At 34.8% G+C, this 27,556-nt stretch overlaps 1 protein-coding gene across 4 annotated transcripts in view; it reads right to left on the bottom strand.

Annotated features, from left to right (window-relative positions):
• The window catches only part of LOC149578294 (protein SUPPRESSOR OF K(+) TRANSPORT GROWTH DEFECT 1-like), a 47,266-nt gene that overhangs the window by 13,595 nt on the left and 6,115 nt on the right, over positions 1–27,556 (bottom strand). For all 4 annotated transcript variants that reach the window (XM_089828099.1, XM_089828116.1, XM_089828112.1 and 1 more), the window contains one exon: positions 15,911–16,016. In XM_089828099.1, the coding sequence (XP_089684225.1) occupies positions 15,911–16,016 (106 nt within the window). The remainder of the gene's footprint in view (positions 1–15,910; positions 16,017–27,556) is intronic.

Below are 27,556 nucleotides of genomic sequence, written 5' to 3'. Positions count from 1 at the left end.
AAGTAGTTTTCAGTTAAATTCCCCAACTATCCTCTTAAAAATTATATTGTCAAAGTTTGTGGTTTAATTCAAAAGTCATTTGTATAAAGGTCTTCTTTCAAGTCTAACTTGACACAGGCCACATAGCTCAAAATGTTTCACAAGAACCATTAAGTAGCATGATAGTTACATGGTCTCCCATATCAACCTTTCAATCCTTCCCATTGAATGCTTTTAGTAAATATTGCTACTAAATTTGTTTTTGGTATGTGTCACAAAACTACAGGGTTATTTTTTCCTGGTGAAAATTTCCTGCATTCCAAAGAAAAACCCCCATCCACACAAGCCTGGACGCTAGGAAGTCTCATGAAGTTAACTTTCTTCCCGAGAGAGAAGGTAATGAAAATGCTCACTATAAATCCAAGCATGGTCTTGTCATGATATACTGAAAAAAAAAAAAATCCACAGCCAGAACACACAATTATTGTTGTTAAATCTAAGTTACAAGATACTACTTTTGTTTGCAGCTTAGTCTATAAATTTTTAATATATTTTAATGATTTCTATAAATACAAAAAACTATTATATATATGAATATTTAATAACAAGTATACAGAAGAAATATAATATTCTTAGAGATTTGATATTGTCGATGGTTTGAAGCTTCCACGGTCAATAGAAATTGGAAAACATTTTCAGGAAAAAATAAACAGCATTTCATGACCCATGATAATATTACAAAAGTAACTGGTAAAATATTGAATGAATTAATGAATGATCAAAGCAGTCATTTATAGATTACAAAGAGACAATGTTTCTAATAAGAATAAGAAACAATCATAGAATTAAAATGTTTCTAATATATATACATAATCTACAATATTGATTATTGACCATTAAATAAGTAATAATAAAAACATTATAAGATGTTATTCTAATACTCTCCCTTAATGGTCAATCTACCAACTAGACCATGTTGCCCCCTGAATTTTACAAACTTGTTCAGGCTTAGAGACTTGGTGAGAATATATGTTGTTCAATCCATAGTTGGAACATATAGCAACTGAATTGATCCATCTTCAACCAGCTGTCGGATGAAATGACAATGAAGGTCAACATGCTTGGCTCTCTTATGAAAGACCAGATTGTTGGCCAATTTGAGAACCCCTTGATTGTCATAGTAAAAGAAAGTGGGACTTGCTTGAGACATCTACATGTCTGAAAGCATCCTTTGAAGCCAAACTGCCTCACAAGCTACCTTAATTGTTACTCAATACTCAGCTTTGATTGAGGAAAGAGCCGCCACTTGCTGCTTCTTGCTAGTCCATGTAATTGCACCAAATCACAAACTGAAACATACCCAAATGTTGATTTCCTATCAACAATGGAACCTCCCCAATCTGAGTCTATAAAACCAATAATTTTAGAATCATGACTTTTTCTGTACAAAGACAAAAATCAGAAGTGCCCTTCACATAACATAGCACACACTTTGCTACTACCAATGATTAGTTTTGGGGGCTGTAACTAACTGCAAAACTGAGATCAGTCCTAGTAGCAGTAAGATAAATGGAACTGCCCACCGATTGCCTGAAAGTTGATTGGTTCACCACTAGTGAATCTGATTTATCTGTCAACTTCAGCCCTTTCTCCATAGGTGTGGATGCAGGTTCACAACCTTGCATCCAAAACTTGTCTAGCAAACTACAGGCATACATAGACTAAGACAAGAAGATGCTACCTTTGATCTACTAAACTTCAACACCTAAAACATAGTGCATAAGGCCCAAGTCCATCATGTCAAACGATTGATACAAACTGTGTTTGATCTCATCAATCAAAAGTATTGAACTACCAGTGATAATGCAGTCATCAATATAGACAACAAGAAGAATATCACCACCAATTTTTCCTACATACAAATTAGAATCACACAGACTCCTCTGAAAGCCATTATCTGAAAGGTGCTTGTCAACTATTACGTACCAAGCCCCAGAAGCCTGTTTCAAGACATAGAGTGCTTTCACCAGTCTGCACAACTGATGTTCTTTTCCAAAATCCTTGAAACTAGGAGGTTGTCTTACATAGACTTATTGCAACTCACCGTTGAGGAAGGCACTCTTAAAATTCAACTGATGGACTTTCCAAACAAACAGAGTTGCTAGGCAAGGACAAGCCATATGGTACTCAATTTAATTGTAGGAGCAAAAGTTTTCTCATAGTCAATGCCTTCTTTCTATGAGAACCCCCTAGAAGTTAGACGAGGATTATACCTATCAAGGGTTCCATCAAGCTTCGTACTCAACTTTATAGATCCATTTGCAGCTTATGAGCTTCTTCCCCAGAGAAAGATCCAAAAGGACCTAGTGTTATTCTTCAGAAGGCTCTAGCGTTCAGCTTCCATGGTCATTTCCAACTCAGGAATCCTTTTAGCCTTAAAATATGTTGGAGGCTCAAAAATACTATGAATGTTGGCCATGAGAGAAAAGTTGATTGCATCATGATGCTTACTCTTGCTTCTAAAAGATCTACTCTCAATGAGCTCATAAGGATGGAAATGACTAATAGTCTTAGCCTACCATTTAAGCTAAAGAGTAAAAGAACCAACATCAGATGCAGGAGGAATAACTAAAATAGGATTTGCAACAGGTACAACAGGAGAAGCATCATTCAAAGGAAATTCAAGTAATACATTATTGAATTCAGAATTTGCATCATCCCTCCCATCAAGTGGACCAAATGAAAGGACACCTAAATCAATAGCCTTCAAAGGCTGATCCTCAAATTATGGAGAGCTAAATAGGGTCCTCATTCCTCATCAAAGACAACATCATGACTAACAATAAGGCAATCAATGTTTATATCAATTAGTCGATATGCTTTATGGTTGTTATTGTACCTCATGAACATAAGTTTGACTCTTGAAACCCAGCTTGGAGCCTCCGGCATCTAGAATCCATATATATGCAAGCCCAAAGACTTTCAAATGATTGATCCTAAGCTTGCAACCAGCCCATGCTTCTACAAGAGTCTTCCCAATAATATCCTATGTGGGAGACCGATTAAGAAGATTGATTGTAGTGAACACTATTTCTACCCAAAATTTCTTAGGAACAATCATGTGTTTCATCATTAACCTAGCCATTTCAGTGATAGTGTGGTTTCGACGTTCAATAGTGCCATTATGTTGTGGAGTGTAAGGTATGGTTCCCTAGCGTTTGATGCCATGTGTATCACAGAAGGTGGAGAAAGTAGTAGAACAAACCCCCACCCCCAATTATTTGACCTAAGAGTGACAATAGGACAGCCAAGCTCTTTTTCTGCTAAGGACTTAAATTTCTAAAATACAATAAACACATTTGATTTTTGTCTAAGCTTGACCCAATTGCAATACATTCAAGGCTTGCCCATGAGTCAACATCCTTGAATGGCAACCTATGTTGCTTCCTCGCCTGACAAGCTCCACAAATACGGTGATTTTGAGTCTAGATCTCACATAAACCAAGAACAAGGTCCTTCTGAACAAGCTAAGCAAGGTAATGAATGTTCAAGTGACCATACCGCTAATGTCAGAGATTGCTGATAGAAGATGCTTTGGCTGCAAAAGCATGTCCAAGAGAACCACCTGGATCCACAAGTCTGTACAAACCATGATCCTTGATGCTTGTTAACACAAGTTTTGCACCCTTGCATGATGTGTTATCCCTAGGCACCCTTTTGTAACATGGAAACAAGCGCCAAGTGTGGGACTTGTGCTTTAAGGCTGAATCTCTGGAGTTCAGCTTCCTTACTACCAAGGTGCACCTAAACTATTACATTTGAGGAAAGGGAGAAAGATTGCATAAAAGTAAATGCTGAAAGGGAAAGGTTGTGATGCACCAGATTGAGATTTTGGTTTCTCCCTACCTGTAACTACATAATACATTAAGAAAACACCCACAAAACATACACAGGTCTCTCTTCTAACCAATCTCCAATGGCAAAATATCAAATGCAGATCAGAGTTCATGCAATGATGGAACTAAATTAAATTTCACAATGCGACGTCTACAAACAAGATCAATACAACATATAAGCTAAAAATTGAAAAGAATACATTCAGAAATAAAGGAAAGAACATTATGCACAATATAACTGACTGTGAGAAGAGGTAAATAGTAGACATTCCATTAATGCAAAGCATAGGAAAATTATAGTTGCAAAGCAAAAGCTGCTGCCAAAGAACAAGAGAGAGCCCCAAAAATATCTACAAACAATGCCTTTACAGATCAGGCATAACTCCAATTACAACTTGAAGCTCAAACACCAACAACAATGGAGTTGAAGGTAAAGAGGGAAGCAATAAATAAACATCAGAACAAATCTGATCTTATTTGCAACTTGATCCATGGAAGTGACAGAAGAAGCCAAGTGAATGCATCCGGCAAGTAAAAGATATTTCTGACAGAAGAAAATCCCTAAAGATCATAAAGAGGCATGGGGATGCACCGAGGTCATGATTACAAAGCCAAAGAAGTCACTTCACATTAAATAATCAACTCTGGTAAGATGTGGCTGCAAACAGTTAAATCAGACCAATGTCAAAAAAATTGCCAAGGCGGTTAACATGATGTGTTGACCCACCCTGACATCGGTAAGAAATACCACCACGCATAAAAAATAGGAACAGGCCACCAATATAAAAGAAATCTGTTTGATGAAGATTTTATTTGTAATGGACTGCCCAGATGCAGCACCAAAATCCCTCAATGCAAGACTAAAACACAACCATTGATCAAAAAACCTCTTGATCGGACAGCTGGCATGACTTCGTAACAAACAGCATTGAGAAGGATGAAAAAACTGTGAAATGGTGAAGGGTTTCTGCATTCCCCAAGCTGCAAAACACGTGGGTGGAAAACCCATTGAGCTCAGTCATGCAAAGAAATGGGTCATTGCAAAGAAATACAGCAGAAAAAATGCACAAAAATCTCAAAAACAATCTTGTCATTGGCAGAAGTGGTGCCACAAATATTGACACAAGCAGCAAAAATAGGTGCCAAAACATAGGCGCAGGTCATGGAGAAGATTTGTTGCAAAGAAAGAGTTTCAAAAAAATGGCTTCATAGGACAAGAAATTGGCATCACATGAGCTTAAATACTGAAAGCCAGCCACGGATTTGATTGAAAAACACGGTCTTGTAAACTCCAGGTTTAGAAATCACCAAAAAAAAGAATGACAGCCACGAATCAGAAGCAAAACACAATTTGTATTATGCTAGATCATGTTTGATAGAAAAATCACTATTAAAAACAAATTCTGCAAAAGAATTTCAAAAAAACCTAGACGCCAGAGAGTTTCAACCATGCAAAACCCAGCAACAAAGGATTTCAAAAAAAACCCACGTAAGAAAAAATATTTTTTGAAAAAATTGAAAGGAATAATTTTTAAAAAGGAATTTTATTTTTTTTGGAAAAAAAAAAATTAGATTTGATCTTATACCATATTTGGAATGCAATTGGTAAATTAAATGAATTAATGAATGGTCAAAGCAATCATTTATAGCTTACAATGAGACTGTTTCTAATAAGACACAATAGTAGAATTAGAAAGTTTATATGTATACATAGAATCTACACTATTGACCATTAAATAAGGAATAATAAAGGTACTGTAAGATTCGTTACAAAGAAAAAAATTCAAAAAAATGGCTTCATAGGTGATGCAGTGCAAAACCGGATGAACCCCAATGAAGGTGATCTAGTTCCCAGCAATAACAACACAATGGAAACACAACACAAGATACAAGATCTGATACCAAACTCAAGTCTTTATTTATAAAACAATTGATTACATGCAATGTGTCAAGCTGTAAGGCTTTCCCAGTTATGGCCAAATACAAAGCAACAGTTCTACAAGATCCCTCAAGATTCAACCCAAGCCCTAGCTAGTCCATATCTGCAACACAACAACAATCTAGTAGAAACACCAAGCAAGATCTAATCTTGTGTTCGCAAGCCACCAAGCAATCTCCTTGATCACAAGCCGCAATTGCTAGCTCTGCTCACAAATTCACAACTCCAGATTCTAAACTAAACCTCTTCTCCTCAACTCTCTTTGACTAAATTCCCCCTCTACAACTCTACCCAAGCCCTCCTTAAATACTTGCACGGCCACAAGTCAACCTATTACAAATAGAATCATCTAGAACCCCAATAAACCCAATATGCCATAAGTCGGCTTACAATAATCATTAAATACACATAGGATAAATCATCAAGACCCAAATAGGTCCGCACACATCTCTACGATCGCTCCACATCACAATCGCACTCCACACGCATTAAATGTTCGGCAAACCTCGTGACTAAGCGTCGGCAAAACCACCAAGCGAGCCAAGCATTGTCGAGCAAGCACAATGACCGAGCTCCCACAAGCATTGTTGAGCTCCTTCAGTTGCCAAGTTCCTCAATCAACACTACACCCCAAGAACTACTGAGCATCACAAGCTTCACCGAGCTCCTTTAGTGACCAAGTACTTTGGTCAACATTGCAACTATGAACTATCCCAATTATGACCGAGCAACATCCCTTCTTCGATCGAGTTCTCCGACTCCAACATCAAAACCACTGCAACATGCAAGATTGCAAACTACCCCAAGATGCTCCTGCATCAAACACCCAAGGTGCGAAAAGATGTGTTAGCATGAATGTTAATGGTATTCCTTTGGGTAGTATATTAAGCATTGGTAAGCATGTGGAATAACAAACATGTTGCATTCATAATTGTGTTTGTCATTGATGACAACATAGTATGGTTTCTGTGAAGACTAGCAAAGTAGCAGACAAAGATTGTGATCGTATGGACAGCATTTTGATGTTCAGGGGATGCACAATTAAGGACATGTTCCAAATTGTATCCTAATGATGAGGTCAAGTGCGCATAACATAAGTCAAAGTCGTGCAAAAGATATGCGAGATTTACTAAGAGCAGAGCAAAGACAGTATACCTGATAAGTAGTTTCTAATGATTGGAGTGTATCTCCTAATAGAGATATAATCAGGGCACGAAAAGTTAAATAGTGATAAAGGACAGTCTGATGATGACATCAGTGAGTGCGCAAGTCCTGAAGTCGCACATGTGAAAAGTTGTATAAACTATGAGCCGATAGTGTTCTGTGATTGCAAAATAATTAATTATCTTATTGTGATCCTTTATAATTAATTGGGAAAGCCTCAAGGCTGACTCAAGGAATTGTTTTGAGGACATGACCTAAAGGAAAGTATTTTCCTTGAGTGTAAAGTGTGTGTGGGATGGGAAGTGATCAAGTAAGTGCAAACAAGAGCAAAGTGTTTGGTAAATGCGAGTAAGCAATCCAAGGGATTATTGCATGCAAAGTCTGTGATCTAGTATCGAGATCAAAAGAAGCAGAAGTCCGATTTACACGACAGAGAAAGAGGAAGAAGTACAATTCAATTCTATTATTCTACAAGGAATAATATAGAGATCCTTGGACAGTGGATATATTGATCTTGCCCTCGAAGTTGTTTGGACAGTGGGTCCATCTACCTTTCACAACTACTAACAAGGTTGGTATCTCCTAATAGGGCTTCAAAGTCTCCAAACATGGACTAATATGTACTTAATGTTTTAATAGACTCCTAACGGGGTCCATCCTCTCACAAGGAATATTTATATTGGTACATCATCTTGTGGGTACCATCCCCACCAAGGTTTTCCCTCTGATCAAGGGTTTCCTTAGTTAACATATCTGGTGTTATTGTGCATGAGTATCTTGTTGTGGTTTATAATTATATTGCTCATATGGTTAGGAATTAATGAGGTTAATAATTGTGATAATATCAGTATAACTAATTCACCCACCCACCCTCTCAGTTATATTGGTGGATTATATATTCTAACAATTGGTATCAGAGCTTCAGGTCCTTGAAGGGAAAGCTTAATAGCTTTGGGAGATCAATGGTGAGTCACTTAAGAAAAGATAGTCATAAATTTGATGGGGTTAACTAAGACGGCTGAAAAGAAAAAATGAAGACTCATTTGCTATGTATGGGTCCAAGTTACTGGCTTCTGACAAAGAGTGGCAAGGAAATTGTAAAAGAAGAAAAGCTTGAGGAATGAGTGAAGCGGAAAAAGATCTATTCATGTGCAATATGCGAGCCAGAGCCAAAGAAACCTTACTATCAGCTCTTCCAGAGAATGAATACAGTTAGGTAAAGTCACTTGTACCATTTCATTAGATTTGGAAAGCTTTAGAATCTATTTTTGAAGGGGATACACATACAAAAAGGATAAGATTATAGAATTGGATATGCTTGTTTCAAGATGCTAAAATGATGGAAGATAAATCTATAAGAAGCTATGTTGGTAAGATATCTAAGATTGTTGCAAGAATCAAGTCATATGGTAGAACCAAGGAAGAAGATGAGGTTGTATGCAAGATCTTGAAAACTTTGACACCACCATTCAAACAAGTAGCTCAGATGATTAAATTATTAATACCCTATACTTAGAAGTCCGCCAGGGAAACTTTGCTTGGAAGATTGGAAGCAACGGAAGCTGGTTTGAGACAATCTAGGATTCTAGAGAACTGACAAGAGTGGAGACAGCTTTTAGTGCCTTAAGTGTCCGTCCATGCTTATCTAAAAGTGCAAACACTCATTGAGATTTTGCTAGCAGCAATAGAACCAAATCTAAAGAAGACATTAAGATTGAAGAAGGTATAGCCCTACTTGTAAGAAGAGAATCAGATGGTAAGAGAATCTTTAAATGTTGGACTTGTAATGAATTTTGTCATTATGCATCTAAGTGTCCTAAGAGAGAGAAAAAGTATAAAGGAAATTTTAAGCCTAGAAGACCTAGAAATTGTCTGTATGCAAATGAAGATAAGGACTCTAAGGAAAGAGTTCAAAGTGAAAGTGATGATGAGATGGGATTTGTAGCCATAAAATAAGATGCTCTTGACATAGAAATTAGAGAGAAAGGCTCTAGTTTCATAGGTAGAAAAGAAATTTGATTGGATAATAGACAGTGGATGTTCACATCACATGATTCGTGATATGAACAAGTTTGTTAAATTCAGGAATCATGATGGAGGTATTGTTAGAGTTGGTAACAATGCCGCCTGTCATGTCACAGGAATAAGATCTATTACTCTTGATGGAAAAACTAAAACTGATGATGTTTACTTTGTTGATGGTTTAAAGCATAACTTGTTGAGTGTTGGACAGTTGGTGGATAAAGGTTATCAATTGCAATTCACAGGAAGACTTGCACTATCAAAGACAAAGATGGCAAGATGATAGGTATAGGTACAAGATCCAGAGGTAATGTATTTTAGTTGAATCCTACTAAGATGACATGTTTAGTTGCAAAAGTGGATAACAGTTGGTTATGGCATAGGAGGTTTTGTCATATAAACTTTGATAACATTGTGATGTTTAGTAGCACATTTGCAGTTAGACATTTGCCTAAGATAATGAAGCCTACTAATAATGTTTGCAAAGAATGCATCATGGCCAAGCAGAAGAAGATATCATTTGCCAACAAGTTCTTCACTTCTACAAAACAGCTGGAGATTGTTCATACATATTTGAGTGGCCCTACCAGGACAAGAGGATTCTATGGAGAAAGGTATTTTAAGATTTTTGTTGATGATTTTACTAGAATGGTGTGGGTAGCATTTCTTAAAGAGAAATTTGAAGCATTTGAGAAGTTCAAAATATTCAAGAATAGAGTTGAGAATAAATCTGGTGTTAAGATTAAATGTTTGAGATTAGATAAAAGAGGAGAGTTTATCTCTAGAGAATTTAAGATGTTCTATGAAGAAAATGGAATTAAGAGACAATTATCTTCACCTAAGATCCCTGAGTAGAATGGAATAGCAGAAAGGAGAAACAAGTCAGTATCAGAGGCAGCAAGAGAAATGATGTTTGAGAACGATGTATCCAAGACATTTTGGAGAGAAGCAGTCAATACAGCAATGTACACCATGAACAGAGTACATATCAGAAAATGTATGAATAAGAATTATGGTTTTGTTATACACCTTCAGTAAAGTATTTTAGAATCTTTGGAAGCAAATGTTATATAAAGAGAGATAATGGTGTTAGTAAGTTTGATCCAAGAAGTGATGAAGATATGTTTCTTGGTTATTCATTAAAAAGAAAAGCTTATAGATGTTTTAACACTAGAACAAAGACAATAGTTGAGTGTGCAAATATAAAAGTTGATGAGAAGTTTGGAATTAAGGAAAAGATGATGGATTACAATTCTAGTGAAGATGAAGAAAATACTGTAATTGTTGGAGAGAATGTGGAAGTTTTCTTTGAAACTAACAATGATTTGCAAAATGATGTGCAAATTGTTAAGCAGAGAGGAGAACTAAGATCTGAACCAAAAGATGAGGTAAAAGTTGAGTTAGCAACTCTTACTTCTAATAGGAACCTGACAAAGAATCACCCTCCATAGCAGATAATTTGAAGCAAAAACAAAAGAGTAGTGACAAAAAACAAAGTAAAAGAAGAATTATGTTTGATTTCTCAAGTTGAACCTAAGAGTGCAGATGAGGCATGCAAAGATGATCGTTGGATTCAAGCAATGAAGGAAGAACTAAATTAGATTGTGAAAAATGACACGCAAGAATTGGTTCCTAGGCCTAAAGACAAGAATGTTATAGGAACTAAATAGGTATTCAAAAACAAAATAAATGAACAAGGCGAAGTTGTAAGAAACTAAGCTAGGCTATTATGGAAAGGATATTCATAGCAAGAAAGGATAGATTATGAGGAAACATATGCCCCTGTAGCCAAAATGGAAGCAATGAGAATGTTCTTGGCTTATGCAGCAACTAAGAAGTTCAAAGCATATTAGATGGATGTCAAATTAGTCTTCCTGAATGGAGAACTTGAAGAAGAGGTATACATTGAGCAGCTTAAAGGTTTTCCTCTGACGGAAAAAAAAGATGTGGTATGCAGATTGAAGAAAGCTCTATATGGTCTAAAGCAAGCACCTCGAACCTAGTATGCAAGGTTGGACAAGAATTTGGCAAAGCTTGGATTTGCTAAAGGTATGGTAGATAGTAAATTGTATTTGAAAGAAATTGAGAATGGTTTGCTGATAATAGTAATATTTGTTGATGACAAAAATTTTGGAGGTAATGATGAAGCAAGTGATAAGTTTGCTGGAGAAATGAAGAATGAGTTTGAAATGAGTATGATAGGAGAGATGAGGTTCTTTCTAGGTTTGCAGATTGTGCAAAACAGTGATGGCATTTTCATTTCACAAGCTAAGTATTTGAAAGACTTGTTGAAAAGATTTGGCTTAGAAAATTGTATGCATGTTGCTATACCAATAATAATTGGTCATAAGCTATCTAGCAAGGATGAGACACCTATAGTTGAACAAAAGAAGTACAAATCCATGATTGAAGGTTTGCAATATCTAACTCACACCAGACCAGATATAGCAAATGCAATTGGGATTGCAACTAGATTTGGCGCTGATCCCAAGGAGTATCATTATGCAGCAGTAAAGAAGATATTCAGATATTTGAAGGGAACATCTAATTATGGGATATGGTATGACAAATCAAGCGATTTCAGTTTATGTGCTTGTACTGATGCGGATTGGGCAGGCAGTATAGATGACATAAAAAACACCAGTGGTGGAGCATTCTTTCTTGGAGGAGGATTGGTTGCTTGGCTAAGCAAGAAACAAGATTGTATTTCACAGAGCCCAATTGAGGCAAAGTATGTAGCAGCAACAAATAATTGTAATCAGGTCATGTGGATGAAGTAGATGCTGAAAGATATTGGGATAGAATTTTCAGATCATGTTATCATATATTGTGATAACACAAGTATAGTAAGTATGTCTAAGAATTTTGTATTGCATTCTAAGACTAAGCATATATCTATTAAGTATCATGTTTTGAGAGAAAACGTTGCAGAGAAAGAGATTAGATTGGAGTATGTCAGTACAAAAAATCAAATTGTAGATATCTTTACAAAGCCCTTACGTAAAAATACATTTAAGTACTTGAGAGGTATGCGTGGGGTTATACCCATGCCTACTTCAGAATAGATGATGCAGAGATTGCATCAGTCCAGTGGTCCAAAGCACTATTATTTGACTAGACTGAATGTTGATGCTTACTGTATGGGGAGTATCTGTGATGAGCAGAGTCACAAAGGACTCTTGGCAATTGGTCTTAAACAATCTCTTTGGACACTTGAGTTGTTTGAAGACTTGAAGCAAATGATTGACATAATGAGGGCTTTGTCATTGATGTCAATAGAGGAGATATGTACATGAAAAGCGTCCTCTAGCTGAATGAGGGAGAGATAGTTGAACATATCTGTATTAGGGAGGTTTAGAAAGATTCATGGGAGTAAGGAAATGGAATATCTCTATAGAGGAGATACAGCATGAAAGATTCATGTGATACAGGATTTCAAATTTGATTGATAAAGAGGATTTGAAAAGATGAGAACAGCAACAGCAATAGCAAAGTGTTGTTTGGTATTCCTGGAATCTAGATGTTTTTTGTCTATTTTGTCATCAATGCCAAAGGGCGAGATTGTTAGCATGAATGTTGATGGTATTCCTTTGGGGAGTATCCTAAGCATTGGTAAGCATGTGGAGTAACTAACATGTTGCATTCATAATTGTGTTTGTCATTGATGACAACATAGTGTGGTTTTTGTGAAGACTGTCAGAGTAGCAGACAGAGATAGTGATTATACGGACAGCATTTTGATGTTAAGGTGACGCACGGTTAAGGACATGTTCCAAATTGTGTCCTGATGATGAGGTCAAGTGCACATAACACAAGTCGAAGTCGTGCAGAAGATATGCACAATTTATAGAGAGCGGTGTAGAGACAGTGTACCTAATAAGCAGTTCCTGTTGATTGGATTGTATCTCCTAACAAAGAAATAATCAGGGTACGCAAAGCTACACAGTGATAGAGGAAAGTCTGATGATGATGTCAAAGAGTGCACAAGTCCTGAAGTCCCATGTGTGAGAAGTATAAATTATGAATCGACAACGTTATGTGATTGCGAAATAATTAATTATCTTATGGTGGTCCTATTATAATTAATTGGGAAAGCCTCAAGGCCGACTCAAGGAATTGTTTTGAGGACTCCAGCTCACCAATCCAATCAATCAAGTCTTCAAGATTCAAAGTACCTAAGAAATTAGAAACATCCATCTTATGCTTCAACTTTAATCGAGCATCAAATCTATTCAACCAACTAGCTTTGTCATCAACAGATCTTTCCACACGGTCAGTTCTATCTTCACCACTAGATCCAACAACCTCAAAAATCTTCAACAGCTTCCTCATATCCATCTTTAGTACCCACATTCCTCGGTACACTAGCAATAGCTCTCATTATCTCATTCTTCATCAACTCCATCTCAAATCTAAAATCTGCTTTAATCTTCTCTGAAATCTTAGTCTCCACAACATCATAGCGATCATCAATCGCCCTAGGGTCCAATCTTCTCTGAGGCATCTTCCAAGATTTTCGTAAACCGTCTGCAACAAATTCTACTGAGCACTTTGTGACAAGACCAAGTTGCTTGCAAGTCTGACCGCAACCTTCTACCTCGCATGATCAACCAAGAACAAATCACAAGTCCAAGAATATGAATTTGCAATATAAATTGCACGAACTTCTCTATAATCACGCTCCAACCACTCGAGATCCTGGTGCAAATTGCCTCTCACACGATAATCTATCTACACACTCAGAAACACCTGCTTTGATAATCTCCAATCAAATCAAAACTTCGCTCTCATACCACCCGATGCAGTGCAAAACTCGATGAACCCCTAATCGAGGTGATCTAGTTCCCAACAATAACAACACAGCGGAAACACAACACAAGATACAAGATCTGATACCAAACTCAAGTCTCTATTCATAAAACAACTAATTACATGTAATGTGTCAGGCTGTAAGGCCTTTCCAGTTATGGCCAAATACAAAGCAAGTAGCAATTCTACAAGATCACTCAAGATCCACCCTAAACCCTAGCTAGTCCAGATCTGCAACACAACAGTCTGGTAGAAACACCAAGCAAGATCTAAACTAGTGCTCGCAAGCCACCAAGCAACTCCTTCTTTTACAAGCCGCAGCTACTAGCTCTGCTCACAAGTTCGCAACTCCAGATTCTAAACTCAAATCTCTACTCCTCAACTCTCTTTGATTGAGTTCCCCCTCAACAACTCTATCCAAGCCCTCCTTAAAAACTTGCACGGCCACAAGTCGACCTATTGCAAATAGAATCATCTAGAACCCCAATAAACCCCATATGCCATAAGCCAGCTTACAATAATCACTAAACACACATAGGATAAATCACTAAGACCCAAATAGGTCTGCACAATCTCTACAATAGCTCCACATCACAATCACACTCCACATGCATTAAATGCACCAAGTGGGTCGATCAAATCCGCAAGAACACTATTCAGCAAACGTCACGACTAAGCGTCAGCAAAACCACCAAGCGAGCCAAGCATCGTCTAGCAAGCACAATGACCCACAAAAATTGCCAAGCTCCTTCAGTTGCCAAGTTCCTCAATCAACACTACACCCCAAGAATGACCGAGCGCCAAAAGCTTTGTCGTGCTCCTTTACTGACTAATTGCTTCGGTCAACACTCCAACTAGGAACTATCCCAATAGCGACCGAGCAACATCCCTTCTTCGATCGAGTTCTCCAACTCCAAAGTCAAAACCACTGCATCATGTAGGATTGCAAACTACCCTGGGATACGCCTACATCAACAGGCCAAGAAATTGGCGTTGCACAAGCTTAAATACTGAAAGCCAACCACGGATTTGATTAAAAAACATGGTTTTGTAAACCGCAAGTTTAAGAATCACCAAAAAAACAATGCCGACCATGAATCAGAAGCAAAACACAAAAATTGTACTATACCAGATCATGTTCGATAGAAAAATCATTGTCAAAAACAAACTCTGCAAAAGAATTTCAAAAAAACCTACACACTAGAGAGTTTCGACCATGCAAAACCATGCAACAAAGGATTTTGAAAAAAGCCCATGAAGAAAAAATAATTTTTGCAAAATTTGAAAGAAATAATAAATTAAATGAATTAATGAATGATCAAAGCAATCATTTATAGGTTACAAAGAGACAATTTCTAATAAGACACAATAGTAGAACTATAAGTTTCTATATATACAGAATCTACACTATTGACCATCAAATAAGGAATGATAAAGGTACTATAAGATATTATTCTAATCGATCAAGAAGCATGATCTAGAATGTCAATTGAAAAAAACCTTTGTATACAACTGTTTTCAGACCTGTACAATGATATTGATCAAACAAGCATGCAGTAAATTTCAAACACCAAATTGCTATTGTATTTTTCTTCCACAGTACACAAATTCACTCGGAAAAGCAATGTCTTATATGGCCAGAAAAACCACATGAGACTCATGTTAAGCAATGACTCAGACACCTACACAACATAGTTGCACAAAATTAACAACTTACAGTATTTAACTCAAACTTGCCAAAAATCCCATTTCCTAGGGGTATGGTCATCTTTTTGGTTGTATAAATGCATCACAAGCATCCAACGTACGTAAAAGCTTAGCTGCTAAGAAAGCACTGGAATCTCCAACAATCTTGCTATTTTGTAAAGTATATGTTTACAATATTTGTTTTCATTCATTCACTAACAAGTTTGAAAAAAAAAAAACTCTAATGTATCTTTAGTCACTCTTTCAAAAAGTAGACTGTGTATCTGCTCATACCATAAATGCACTAATTGCTTTATGCAAAGTTGCAAACCATGACATGCATCCCTTATTCGTTCACCACTAGCATACACAACCTTCTTTCTTAAAATGATTTCATGGCTTCAATAAACAGTACCTGAAAAAAGTTGACTCTGCTTCAGTTGCAACAGCCTTTGCCAGGTAAGATTTTCCAGTTCCAGGAGGTCCATATAAAAGAAAAGCTTTCCAAGGTTTCCGTTTCCCTATAACCATAACAATAAAATAGAACTCTTCCCTGTCAAATTAGTCATATATGCACCCTATACATTATCAACACCTGATCTGATTTTAAATCCAATGAAATGTTAAAAGAGATAATTAGTTAGGGGAGATTGGTAGATGCAAAAAAATCATAAAAACTTCACTCTTCTGAAAGAGTTAATAAGAATGAAAGAGTTGAATAATATGAAGGAACATAGTAACTTTTGTAGTCCAGTAAGAATAAATCCTTAAATTGTTAATAATCATGCCACTCAATGATTCAAGAAAATATTTGCCAATAAAGAGTTCCAAATACTTGATCTATTCATTTGTTTATTGAAAATAAATAAGCTGGGAAATTCTGAATTAAACATGGTACTCATGCTATTTCTCATGCAATTAGTTATTTGCAACAAAATATAGTCACGAGTTGGAACAGTTATGAGAATAGCATCATATTTATATATTTCAACTGGTGAACAATCATGGAAAGTTGATTAGCCTATTTTTTTATCCTGCCATTCTTGAAATCTTCTTCTGCAACAAAGATATCTCCAACAATGGATTTCTATGTCTAGTAGTCAGATCTGCATGTGCTGTCTTCTCTTTCTCCAATCTACTCGAAGTATCAAAGGATTTTCAAGTTCTAACGTCATTTGTCATGCTTTCTCAAACATTGGAAAACCTATTTGAATTGAACAGCAACCTTATAAGAAGGGAGTGAAATCAAAATCTTAGTCCTTGCTTTTCTGGTTTGGGAGGTTTCTCTGGTTGTTAGGCTTTCCAGGTTCCAGGTTTCTCTCTGGTTTCTCTTTCTAAACCTATCTGTTGGTTTCAGGTCCCTGTTTGACCTGGTTCTGTTGTATTGTTGGTTTCAGGTCCGTTTAAAACCTGGTAGAGCTTCATGGTATATCTTTCTTTTTTATGTAAAGGGTTTCGGGGCCCCTTCAAAACCTGCTTTTACCTTAATCTAAAACCACGGTTGCCTTTAGGACACCAATCATGGAAAGCTGTACATTTCCATGGCATTGTGATCAAACTAGTCACTTTCCTTATCTAGTAGTGTCTGTCAAACTTAAAAGTGAGATTTAATTGGCAGCACTCTTTTGGCAATTAGTTCTAACTTCTCATACAACTAATGGGCAATTGAGGACCCAGTTGCCTGTTTGAAATTCATCTTTTGGTCAGTCTAAGTCAGGTTATTACTTTCTTCATGCGTACAGTGGGCCTTTGATGGATATGCTGGGTGGAAAGCACAAACATGTCAAATTAATTAAAAAGTTATCCTTAAGTTTCAGTAATTTATATTAATTCAAAAAGAATCATTTTTTGCATGGGTAGGATGTGTTGTGCCATGCCTCTATCCTGCCAAATGATAAGTGTTCTCGGTTGTAAAACTTCAAAGTGCCCAATCGTTTGTAAACTATCATTCATAATTCTTTCCAAATATTACTAGTGAATTTGTGGTCGCAATTGCTAACAAAAAATTCCAGATGCTCATGTAACTCATAAATAATTTGCATAAATGTTTCTGTCATTTGATGGCCAGAATATTTTACTCTTGTTGCTAGGATGCATATAGCCAACTTGTGGCTAGCATAACCCTTATATAAGTTAAATGATCATTTATATAGCCTCATATAGGTAGTGAGGTCAGGTGGCATCAATAACATAGGTACAATATATATAGGAGGTTAATATTAGGTTATTATCATCATATCAAATATTATGTTCTCATTGAAGGCCAGTTGTGGTAACCCCCTCAAACTGGCTAACTTTTATGTTGCAATCATGTCCAATTTCCAATTAATCTAAGTCCACACATATTAGCTTTGTTTTCATGTCTGTTTTGGTTCCATTTACTAGTATTTTCCTTTTCTAAGTATGTCTTTCCTTCCAATACCATTGTCCCCTCTTTCTATTGGAGTTTCAGACTTCTCCATCCTATCAAGCCTTGCATCACTCCTGACTCTGACATTGCATTTGCCAAACTCTGGGACCTGTCTTTGCTAGAATACTTGTGGTTCAATGCCCAATGTCTTTAATATTCCTGCCTTACTTTCTATTTTCTTAACTTCCTAGCACATGCAATAATTTCATTAATGGTCCATTATCAGCGCAATAACTTTCAAAGGTGAAATTTGTAACGCCCCGCCAAGGGATCCAAATGAATTAACCTAGAGTTTCACTAAGTTTGCTAAACATTTTTTTTTTTTTAAGTAAGAATGTATATCATACACATCAAACACATAGTAGCGGAAGCAATAACATGTAATCATCAACAAACATACATCACAAGTTACATTCCTTAAGGATCCCAAGACATTGAGTCACATTTAAATTTAATTAATTCTAAGTCTAACAACTACCACATCCACATGAAAGAATAATAAAAAAGTCCAATGTCCATAATATACATTTGTTCCGAATGCCTCTTGGCAATTTAATTCGGAATGCTCAATCATCCACTGTACATATCACAGGGTATGAAAGGCTTAAAAGAATATACATATGTAAAGATAAAGATACATCATCTTCAAATCCATGATACAAAGTACCGTAAAATAAATGAAACTAATAACATACCTGATACATCCATACATCCATAATGATAAAACATCTATCAAAAAATCTAACCATCCATCATAATAATCCAAGAACATAGTGAAGGTAAATGCCAACCAAGAAAGCTCCAGCCACGGTGACCACGGACGGATCTCAATGGTAAGAGTAAAAAGCACTACCACCCGACCGCGTGGAACCTAAATGGTCCACTCCCACCGCGCTAAGGAGATAGTCTCAAGTCCCAAACAAGGTATCAAAACACAAAACACAAGTACTCTCTAAGTCTAGGAAATCCTAAAAGTACACTAACGCAAAGGTTCCAACATAGATAGACATCTAGACCCAGAGGCACCACAAAGACACGTAGGAAACCTGCTATGCAAGCGGGAAAGTGTCATCGCAAAAGTCACGTAGAAGTTACCCGAGCAATCCCTTAGGAATCCCGGGTCCCTAGTGATCCCTTCGGCCACTAGTATCCTCTCGTACTGACGAGGCATACTGCGGAATGCAAGGTCGTAACCAAGCGTTCTCTCTACCCCATCCTAGCCTGTACTAGCACTCAAGGCATGGGAGAGAACATACAATTATTTTATTAGGTTCATTTAAGTCAGTATTTAGGTGAGATGTTTTCACTTGTTAAAACAACTTACAATGGGTTACTCCAGGCAGCCTCTTAGGGCCCCGATCCCCATTGCAAGCCACTTCTCGACACTACACATAGATAACCTACCCTAGGCTCATGAAATCACAAATCAAAGAATCATAATAAAATCACCTCAGTCCTATACAAGCAACTGAAAAACATCATAAAAGATAAGCCACAAAAATTACATCAGTTCCTCATGAGCAACAGGTAAGCATCAAATAATAATCATATGATCACAACAGTTCTCTATCAGCAACTGCAGGCATCAATGATAAATCACAATACTGATCAAAGACTCCAAAATGGTCAAGTCAACACATGACATCATCAAGAACATAACAAACACTTCAGTCCTCTCAAGCGACCGAAAAGCAATCCAAGTATAACTGATTGAGACTCAAAAATGGTTATCAAATATAACTGATCGAGACTCAAAAATGGTTATCAAATATAACTGATCGAGACTCAAAAATGGTTATCAAATATAACTGATCGAGACTCAAAAATGGTTAAGTCAAGTATCTTATATACATACACTTCAGCTTCATGCCAGGAAACTTAGAAAGCAATAACAAACAGTAATTGCAAACATGTCATAGAGCACTCCATCACATTACCATGGTCGGGTTAACAAAGATCGAGACCAAATCATCATAACATCACATTCACAACCCCGAGCCTCTGGTAACAACCTAAACTAGTCAATACTAGAACAAAACCTAAACACCCCATAATACAGATAACACATAGAAATATAGAATAGTCTCACAATTTGATTTAATCTTAATAATATAATGTTAATTCAAATGTACGGGTTTCTATTCTCGTTTCCAGTGTATAATCTAGGTACTTATGATGTACAATATATCCCTTAACCTATTCTTATATTTAATTAGGATCAAGCTAAAACCCTAATTTGGTTTTAAAACAATTTTCTAAAATGATCTAAAGACAAGATACTTATCAAAATAAATAAGTAATTTATCAAATTACAATTTTCATTTAACTATATTCATCAATGGTTAATTTTAATTAAACTAATGTTTAATTAAATTAACTAATGATAAACAACTAAGTTCTTATATAACCAACTCTAGAATTATCAATTATTAATAATTAATATAATTTACTAATAATTTTATTAAATAGAAAAAACTTATTTTAAATACATTATTATTTAAATAAACAATAATAAAACTTTGTTAACACTTTCATTTAAATAATAATTAAGAATTATTAATAATCTTATTAATAATTTTATTTAATAATTATTAATAATCTTATTAATAATTTTATTTAATAATAATTAATAATATCATTAAAACCTTTTTTTTTTAATAAATATTATTAATTAAAATAATCACTAAATACAATTAATATTATTAAAAATAATAATTAAAAACAATTTTAAAAAAATAAAAAATAAAACGTTATATAATGATTATAGGCCATCGGCCTTGCAAACCGGCCAGTGCAGCAGCCTGGCTAACGCAGTCCCTGCGCCTGCAGACTGTCGGCGGCAGTAAAAAGGTGGGTGGGGTGCGTGGAATAGCCCCCACCCAAAAATAAATTTTTTTTAATATTATTTTCTTTTTTAAAAAATAAATATTTTTCTTGTAATGAATATTTTTACAAAACATTTTATTAAATGAGTTTTTTATAAATTCAAGAAAAATATTAATAAAACAAATTCTTGTCTTATATAAAAAAAAAAATTTTTTTTTTTTTAATTTTTTTTTTTTATATAAACATATTTTCTTTTGTGAAAACCTAGCAAATCTCTGATAGGAAGAAAACAATCAACCAATCGAATTTACTATCTAAATTCGATTTACCATCCGAATTTCATCTTAAAATTTTCATTTCCAAAGATTCAAACTCCTTCCAAATTTAAATTTCTCAATTCTATTTAATTCAACCCAAAACCCGATTTAATCCAATTTCCCTTTTTACCTACGAATGAGGTTTTCTGAATAGTTTTTTTTCCAATCTAGGTTTACAGATGAAATCGAATAGCAACAGATCTAGAACGAATAATTCACACATTCGAGAAGACAAGATCTTACAATCACGAAGTAGACAAATCATATTAAATTTCTTAAATCATTTAGGGGTCAAAATACCAGACCCTACCTGAACCTGATGCTAACATGCAATCCCCAAAACTGTAAGAGGACTCGCTTCTCTTCAATAACTTTCTTCTGAAAATCCTTCCTAGAATTCTCCTTCTCAAATTTGCTTCCAAAAACTCTCTCCAAAATTCCTGTCTCCAAAATTCATGGTCCAAATTCGTGTCCCCCAAAAATGAACCCCAAAGTTGTGATAAGGAGTTTTCTCCTCAAATCGGGGCACTAATTGTGCGTTCACCCGAGAGGACTCTTTGCTCAACTGAGTTAACTCAAAATTATCTTTTATTAATCTTTGCTTTATCTTTTTAATGCATATTAAATGAATCATTAAATAACTTTATTTAATTTTTCCACTTGACTTCTATTTTTAATCTTTATTACTTTTAATCCCATGCGCACTTTATGAAATTAAAATAACATTATAATTTCCTCTTATTTTATCTTTTTAATAAATTTCTTTATTTTCAACACATGCTCGCATCATGCAATCTTACAACTTTTTAATAATTAATATATTTTCACTTTTTAATTTATTTTAGAAACTTAATTGATTAATTAACTTAAATAACAATAATATTTAGCATTTATTTAAAAATGAACTCTAAATATATTATTATTAAATTAAATAAATATTATAATGTTCTAAATTATCCTTAAACTTTTATCTCCAAATTTAATTCTTTTTATTTAATTAATTTCTCAATTAATTAAATATAATCAAATATTAAAATATCATAATAATCTTCTATTAAATTAAATCATTAATTAATCGTTTTAATTAATTTTTTTTATATTTAAACTCATGCTTAGATCATACGATCTAGAAACTTTAATAATTTAATATCTTTTCCACTTTTAATTTATTTAAGAAACTTTAATTGATAAAATATTTATTAATTCAATTAATAATAATATTTAGCATTTATTTAAAAATGAACTCTAAATATATATTATTATTAAATTAAATAAATATTATCACATTCTAAAATTATACTTAAAATTTTTTATTTCCAAATTTAATTCTTTTTATTTAATTAATTTCTCAATTAATTAAATATAATTAAATATTAAAATATCACAATAATTTTCTATTAAATTAAATCATTAATTAATCATTTTAATTAAACTTAATTAATAGAAAATACATCAAGGACTCATAAAGCAACATACGAAAACCCATCATAGAAAAATACATACTAAATCAAACAAAAGGGTTATAATCACGAAATACCATCATTTGATGCATTCGGAGGGTACTTAACTCAGATACTTGCCCTAATTATCAATTAGGACAATTGGCTAAAGGGTTTAGGAATTGGACTTAAGAGTTTATCTCCCCTCTCTTACCATTGAGATAATGCGATAGGGTACGCTCATCCTGGCAGTTCAGGGAAGTCGATACCCGGTACCTGCAACCTGCATAAAATCCACGCATGTACAGACACGATATTCTAAGCTAAACAGACAATGGCAGGAAGTGGTGCATCGTGTAGATCCTGACTAGCAGGTGACTACGACTCCCTTCCTTAACCACATCAGAAACACCATACATAAAGAAAACAAACACGCACACCATACACATGCAGTATGGGGTAAGTATCCATAAGAAAGCACATGTGATAATAAACCATATAACTAATCATCATTGATAATTGAAAACATTGAATAATCATCATACATGCATGAAATATTGAGTACCAAGTCATCTCATCATATAATAAATTGAGTGTAAAACAACATCTGATAATCTGAAAGTAATGCTACTAAACATCAAGTATAAAACTGGCCTAAAAGAGTTTGGCAATTAAAACAAAATGTGAACTAGGGGTAGGCACTACAAAATCCTTCCAGCATATAATATTTGTTCAAATTTTAAGTTGTGAGTTTGATGTGTAGCCAGCCTATTCTTGTTTTGATGGATATTAAAGGTGAACATGTCCTTTTAGGTATCATCTACACTTTATAGAAATCCTTTACCGGAAATCATTCTGAGCACCTGCATTCAATCAAGATCATATAATGAAAACCTTATTGATTTCAAAGGATGGTCTCATACAGAATTCAGGAATTTTCCATCAGACAGATTTCAGCTGCATTGTATTGATCCAGTTTGCTATTGTTGGCATGAATGTGAGACCTTATTGTGTATTTGTTAATATTGCAGAATCATGAATCCAATATAGTCATTGTTGTAATGAGAAAGAGATCAGGAATTGAATATGTTAATTTCTATTCATTATAATAATTCTGAGAGTTATATATATATATCAGTCAGTTTTTTGGAAATGTGATGATCTTGCCGAAAGTGTAAAAAGTGAACTACATCTAATTTATTTAGGATCTGATTTGAATATTAGAATCGCAATATTATTGTCATAAATACTAAATGTTTGTAGAAGAACGAAAATTGGATTCCCCGATAAAATATTTTGACTGGGACATTACAACAGTGACTCAAAGTGCCTTATTATTATTGAATGCTTGCAGCATATTTCCTATTATATTCTTCTCTGTTCAACTCATTTTCTTAAAATAGGAGAAGATGGAGGAGTAGATGAGGAAAAAATTAAGGGTACAAGAACATTCATTTCAGCTGACATTGCTCTCAACTTATTTGATCATTTATATAGTCTTATTGAGGTAATTAGGATAGCCTGGGTGGCATGTATAATTAAGACATAAGCAGGATATATGTGTTGATTTATCATCAACATATTGTGCATTATATCTTAATTAAAGACTATTAGAGGTAGGCTGCTTGAAAGAGACCTGCTTTCTGAGGATGGTCCATCAAATTGTCTTTATTATCAATTTGCAGCAAAGTTTCATATATTCTTCTCTTGTGCAACTTATTTCATTACCAATGGTATCAACACATTATATGTTCATTCAAAAGGCTAAAGCAAGGCAAATGAATTCCTAGAAAGTTACGTTGGAGATGCATATTTTTCTCAATTTGGCAAGAAGATATCTAGATTTCAGAGTGTTGATCAAGCACATATTGAAGCAGCTACAATCCAAATTTGAGATCATTTGAAGTCATTTTGAAGGAGTTATTGCAAAATTAGGGGTTTCACTAAATTTGCTCCCAAAGCTGCAAAATAGCAAATATTTGGGATATTTTTTCACATTAAGGAGCAAACACTCGAGTTATATTAAGAATTTTAGCCTATTTTAATTTGTTTAGAAATAATTGTAGTGGAAATTATTTTGGCAGGATCACGGTTTCAACAAGAAGCAAGGGAAAGAATCCAGCCACACTTAAAAATCTAAGATCAAGGTTTGCTACTAGTTTAATGAAATAATCTGCACAAGCGAAGAATATAATAGGAAATATGCTACATAGTAAAAAATAATTGCTAGTAAAAATCCACTGCAAAGGGGATGCCTACAATAGTCTTCAATAAAAACAAAATACGAAATATGATGATAATGAACTAATCTCTTCCTCCTATAGATACCATACCCATGCGATGGATGCCACCCGATACAACTACAATATAAGAGTATATAAATGATCATATAACTTAATTCAGGGCTGTGCTAGCCATAAGTCAGCTATAAAAATCCATGTACACTATAGGTTAACACCCTACATGCATGTAGACAAAAAATGCATATTTTGTTCATCAACTAAAATCTAGAGGTAATATAAATGCTATATTTACCATCTGAAGTTCCTGAAAATGTCTTTCCATATTTGATGCAATATGAAACAGTTTTACAAGTCCTGCACGTGCAAAATATTTGTTCGTTATGGCTTTGATAGGCCTGGATTTCAAACAATGTATTGGTGAGACAGAATATCCTTCTCCATATTTTCTAAAGATTCACAAAAGTTTGATGTCTTTAAAAGTTCAACATGTCTAATTTTAAATGCATCTAGTCATATGGTTATTTAATTATATCAAAAGAACACCTGGTAACCAAAAGCACTTGAATGTTGATTGAAAGATAAAAGGTTGGAGAGTTCAGTTGGCATAAAATGAGAGCATTAAACAGTATTATAGATGTATTCTGATTTTCCTAACAAAATATCATCTTGTGGTGATCTGAATTCTGGTTTTATCTGTATTTATCCTGCATCATTGTAATGAAGCATGGAGGCACCCTTGAGTTAAGCATCAGAATTTCTATATAGCTTTGTATGAATTGATTGGTTATGAAGAAATATTTGTTATGTCTAGAAACAGCCATCAATCAAACATTACTTATTACATGGGTTATTATGAAACCATTTGTATATGTCAATTACAATAAACTGAGCCTATAGTTAGCAAAAGGAATTTCGAGTTAGAGACAAAGGCCTTTTTGCTGAAGAAGATAGAGCAAGAATTTTCAGAAGACCTGAATAAGGCCAAATGAGGCACCTAAACTCCTCTTGGATTGGACCTGAGTTGACATCTATACCTTCTCAGGAGCTATTTTAGTTTCGTAAACTTCAACAATAACTTTACTAAAAGTAGTGCCTCTTTCCGGAGTTTTTGTGCATAATTTAGTTTAATTTGCATCGTGCCAGTTTCCTGAATACTTCAATTTTCAAAACCAGAGAATTCAAAAGTTTTGTATAAGGTTTATTTATTCACACTTTTTTATCAATTTTAAGATTTTGGTTCATAATAGTGGTACCAGAGGTAATTACTTGCATTTGTAAGTGGTGTAATTTTTTTAAAATTAAACTTCAACAATAACTTTACTAAAAGTAGTGCCCCTTTCCGGAGTTTTTTGTGAATAATTTAGTTTAATTCACATCATACCAGTTTCTTGAATACTTCAATTTTCAAAACCAGAGAATTTAAAGTTATGTATAGGGTCCATTTTTTCACTACATATTATCAGTTTTAAGATTTTGGTTCATAATAGTGGTAGCAGAGTATTTAATTGGCATTCTAAGTGGTATAATTATAAAAATTTCATACCTTGTAACTTCCACATTACATTTTTGGCTTCATTTTGATGACCACTTCCTAATGTGTTTTAAACTTTTAGGTCCATCTACACCTGTTTCTCACTTCTCCATGATCACCTATTGACATAGCAAGCTACCTAGAACACAACAAACCATCACAAAACACTTCCAGTAAGCCAAAAAATGAATTTTATATCATTAAGGGGGGGTCCAAACCCCCCTGATACTGCAGACATGTCCCCTAGGACCTCTATCACTGTGAAATCCCTTCACCAAACTTTCTGCATCAGCAATTGAGGTCACCCTAACTACATTTTTGCTGGTCCTCCACATTTTCCCACTTTTCAGTCATTAGGCATATGTCATTGTCAACAAAATAAGGCAACAAAGCTAGCATTGCTGATCTAGAGTTATAGCCTCACTTGAGTCCTTGAATTTCATTGTCCTTGTAGTTTTCCTTGCCTATTTTTATTGCCACATTTTATTCCTATCATTTCCATCACAGTAAGCCCATAGAAACCCTTCTTGCAACTTAAGATTTGAAAACCCCCGTCCTTTTCCAAACATTTTTTCTGCCTTTCTTGTCCCGTTGTGTTTGCCAGGTGCCCTTTTCATCTCCTCCTTTGTCCTCCATCAAAAATAATAAGTCACCTTATCCTAGATCTTGTCCCCTACAATTTACTGTCTACACCTCTTTACCCACATCACATTCACCATCGCCAGGCCTCCAGCCATTTTCACCTCCCCATAGTGCTTTTGTGGATTAAAGTTGAAATATACTCCATTTGGAACTGACTCTATAATATATAGCATAGCCCATTTTCCTATCCCTCTAACTGAGATCTGGTATATTTTGCTTTCTTGAATGAACTAAAATTTAATTGCAAGGTTTGATTGAAGAGGAAATGCTTCCTACAAAATTTCAAGATTGTTAAACACCAAGACATTTGTGCCCTCTAGGACATCCTCATCTCTCTAATGGTGAAGATACACCCATCTACAACCTAGATTTCAATGATTCTGATTCAGATTTCAGTGGCAAACATCATATTGATATTCCCAGTTCATTTTTGCACTTAGATCCAACGACTTGCAAATACAAATGCTTCATTGTACATTTCCTTTCCTTTTCCATTAGCATTTCTAGCTGTATAATACATTCTCCATTTCCCAGCTCTTATACTTGATTGGTATATATCTATTTGGGCTTGTATATTTCATAAATTAAGTTATTTATAATTTATATTGTTGATTGAATGCTTGAAAAAGAAAGTATATTCTTTTATTCCTTGC

Source organism: Cupressus sempervirens, chromosome 1 (assembly GCF_028749045.1).
Source record: "Cupressus sempervirens isolate cs-2001-9-10 chromosome 1, ASM2874904v1, whole genome shotgun sequence".
In the NCBI taxonomy this organism is placed as follows: Eukaryota; Viridiplantae; Streptophyta; class Pinopsida; order Cupressales; family Cupressaceae; genus Cupressus; species Cupressus sempervirens.
The sequence above is the reverse complement of the archived record's forward strand: the minus strand, read 5'-3'. Positions and strand labels throughout refer to the sequence as shown.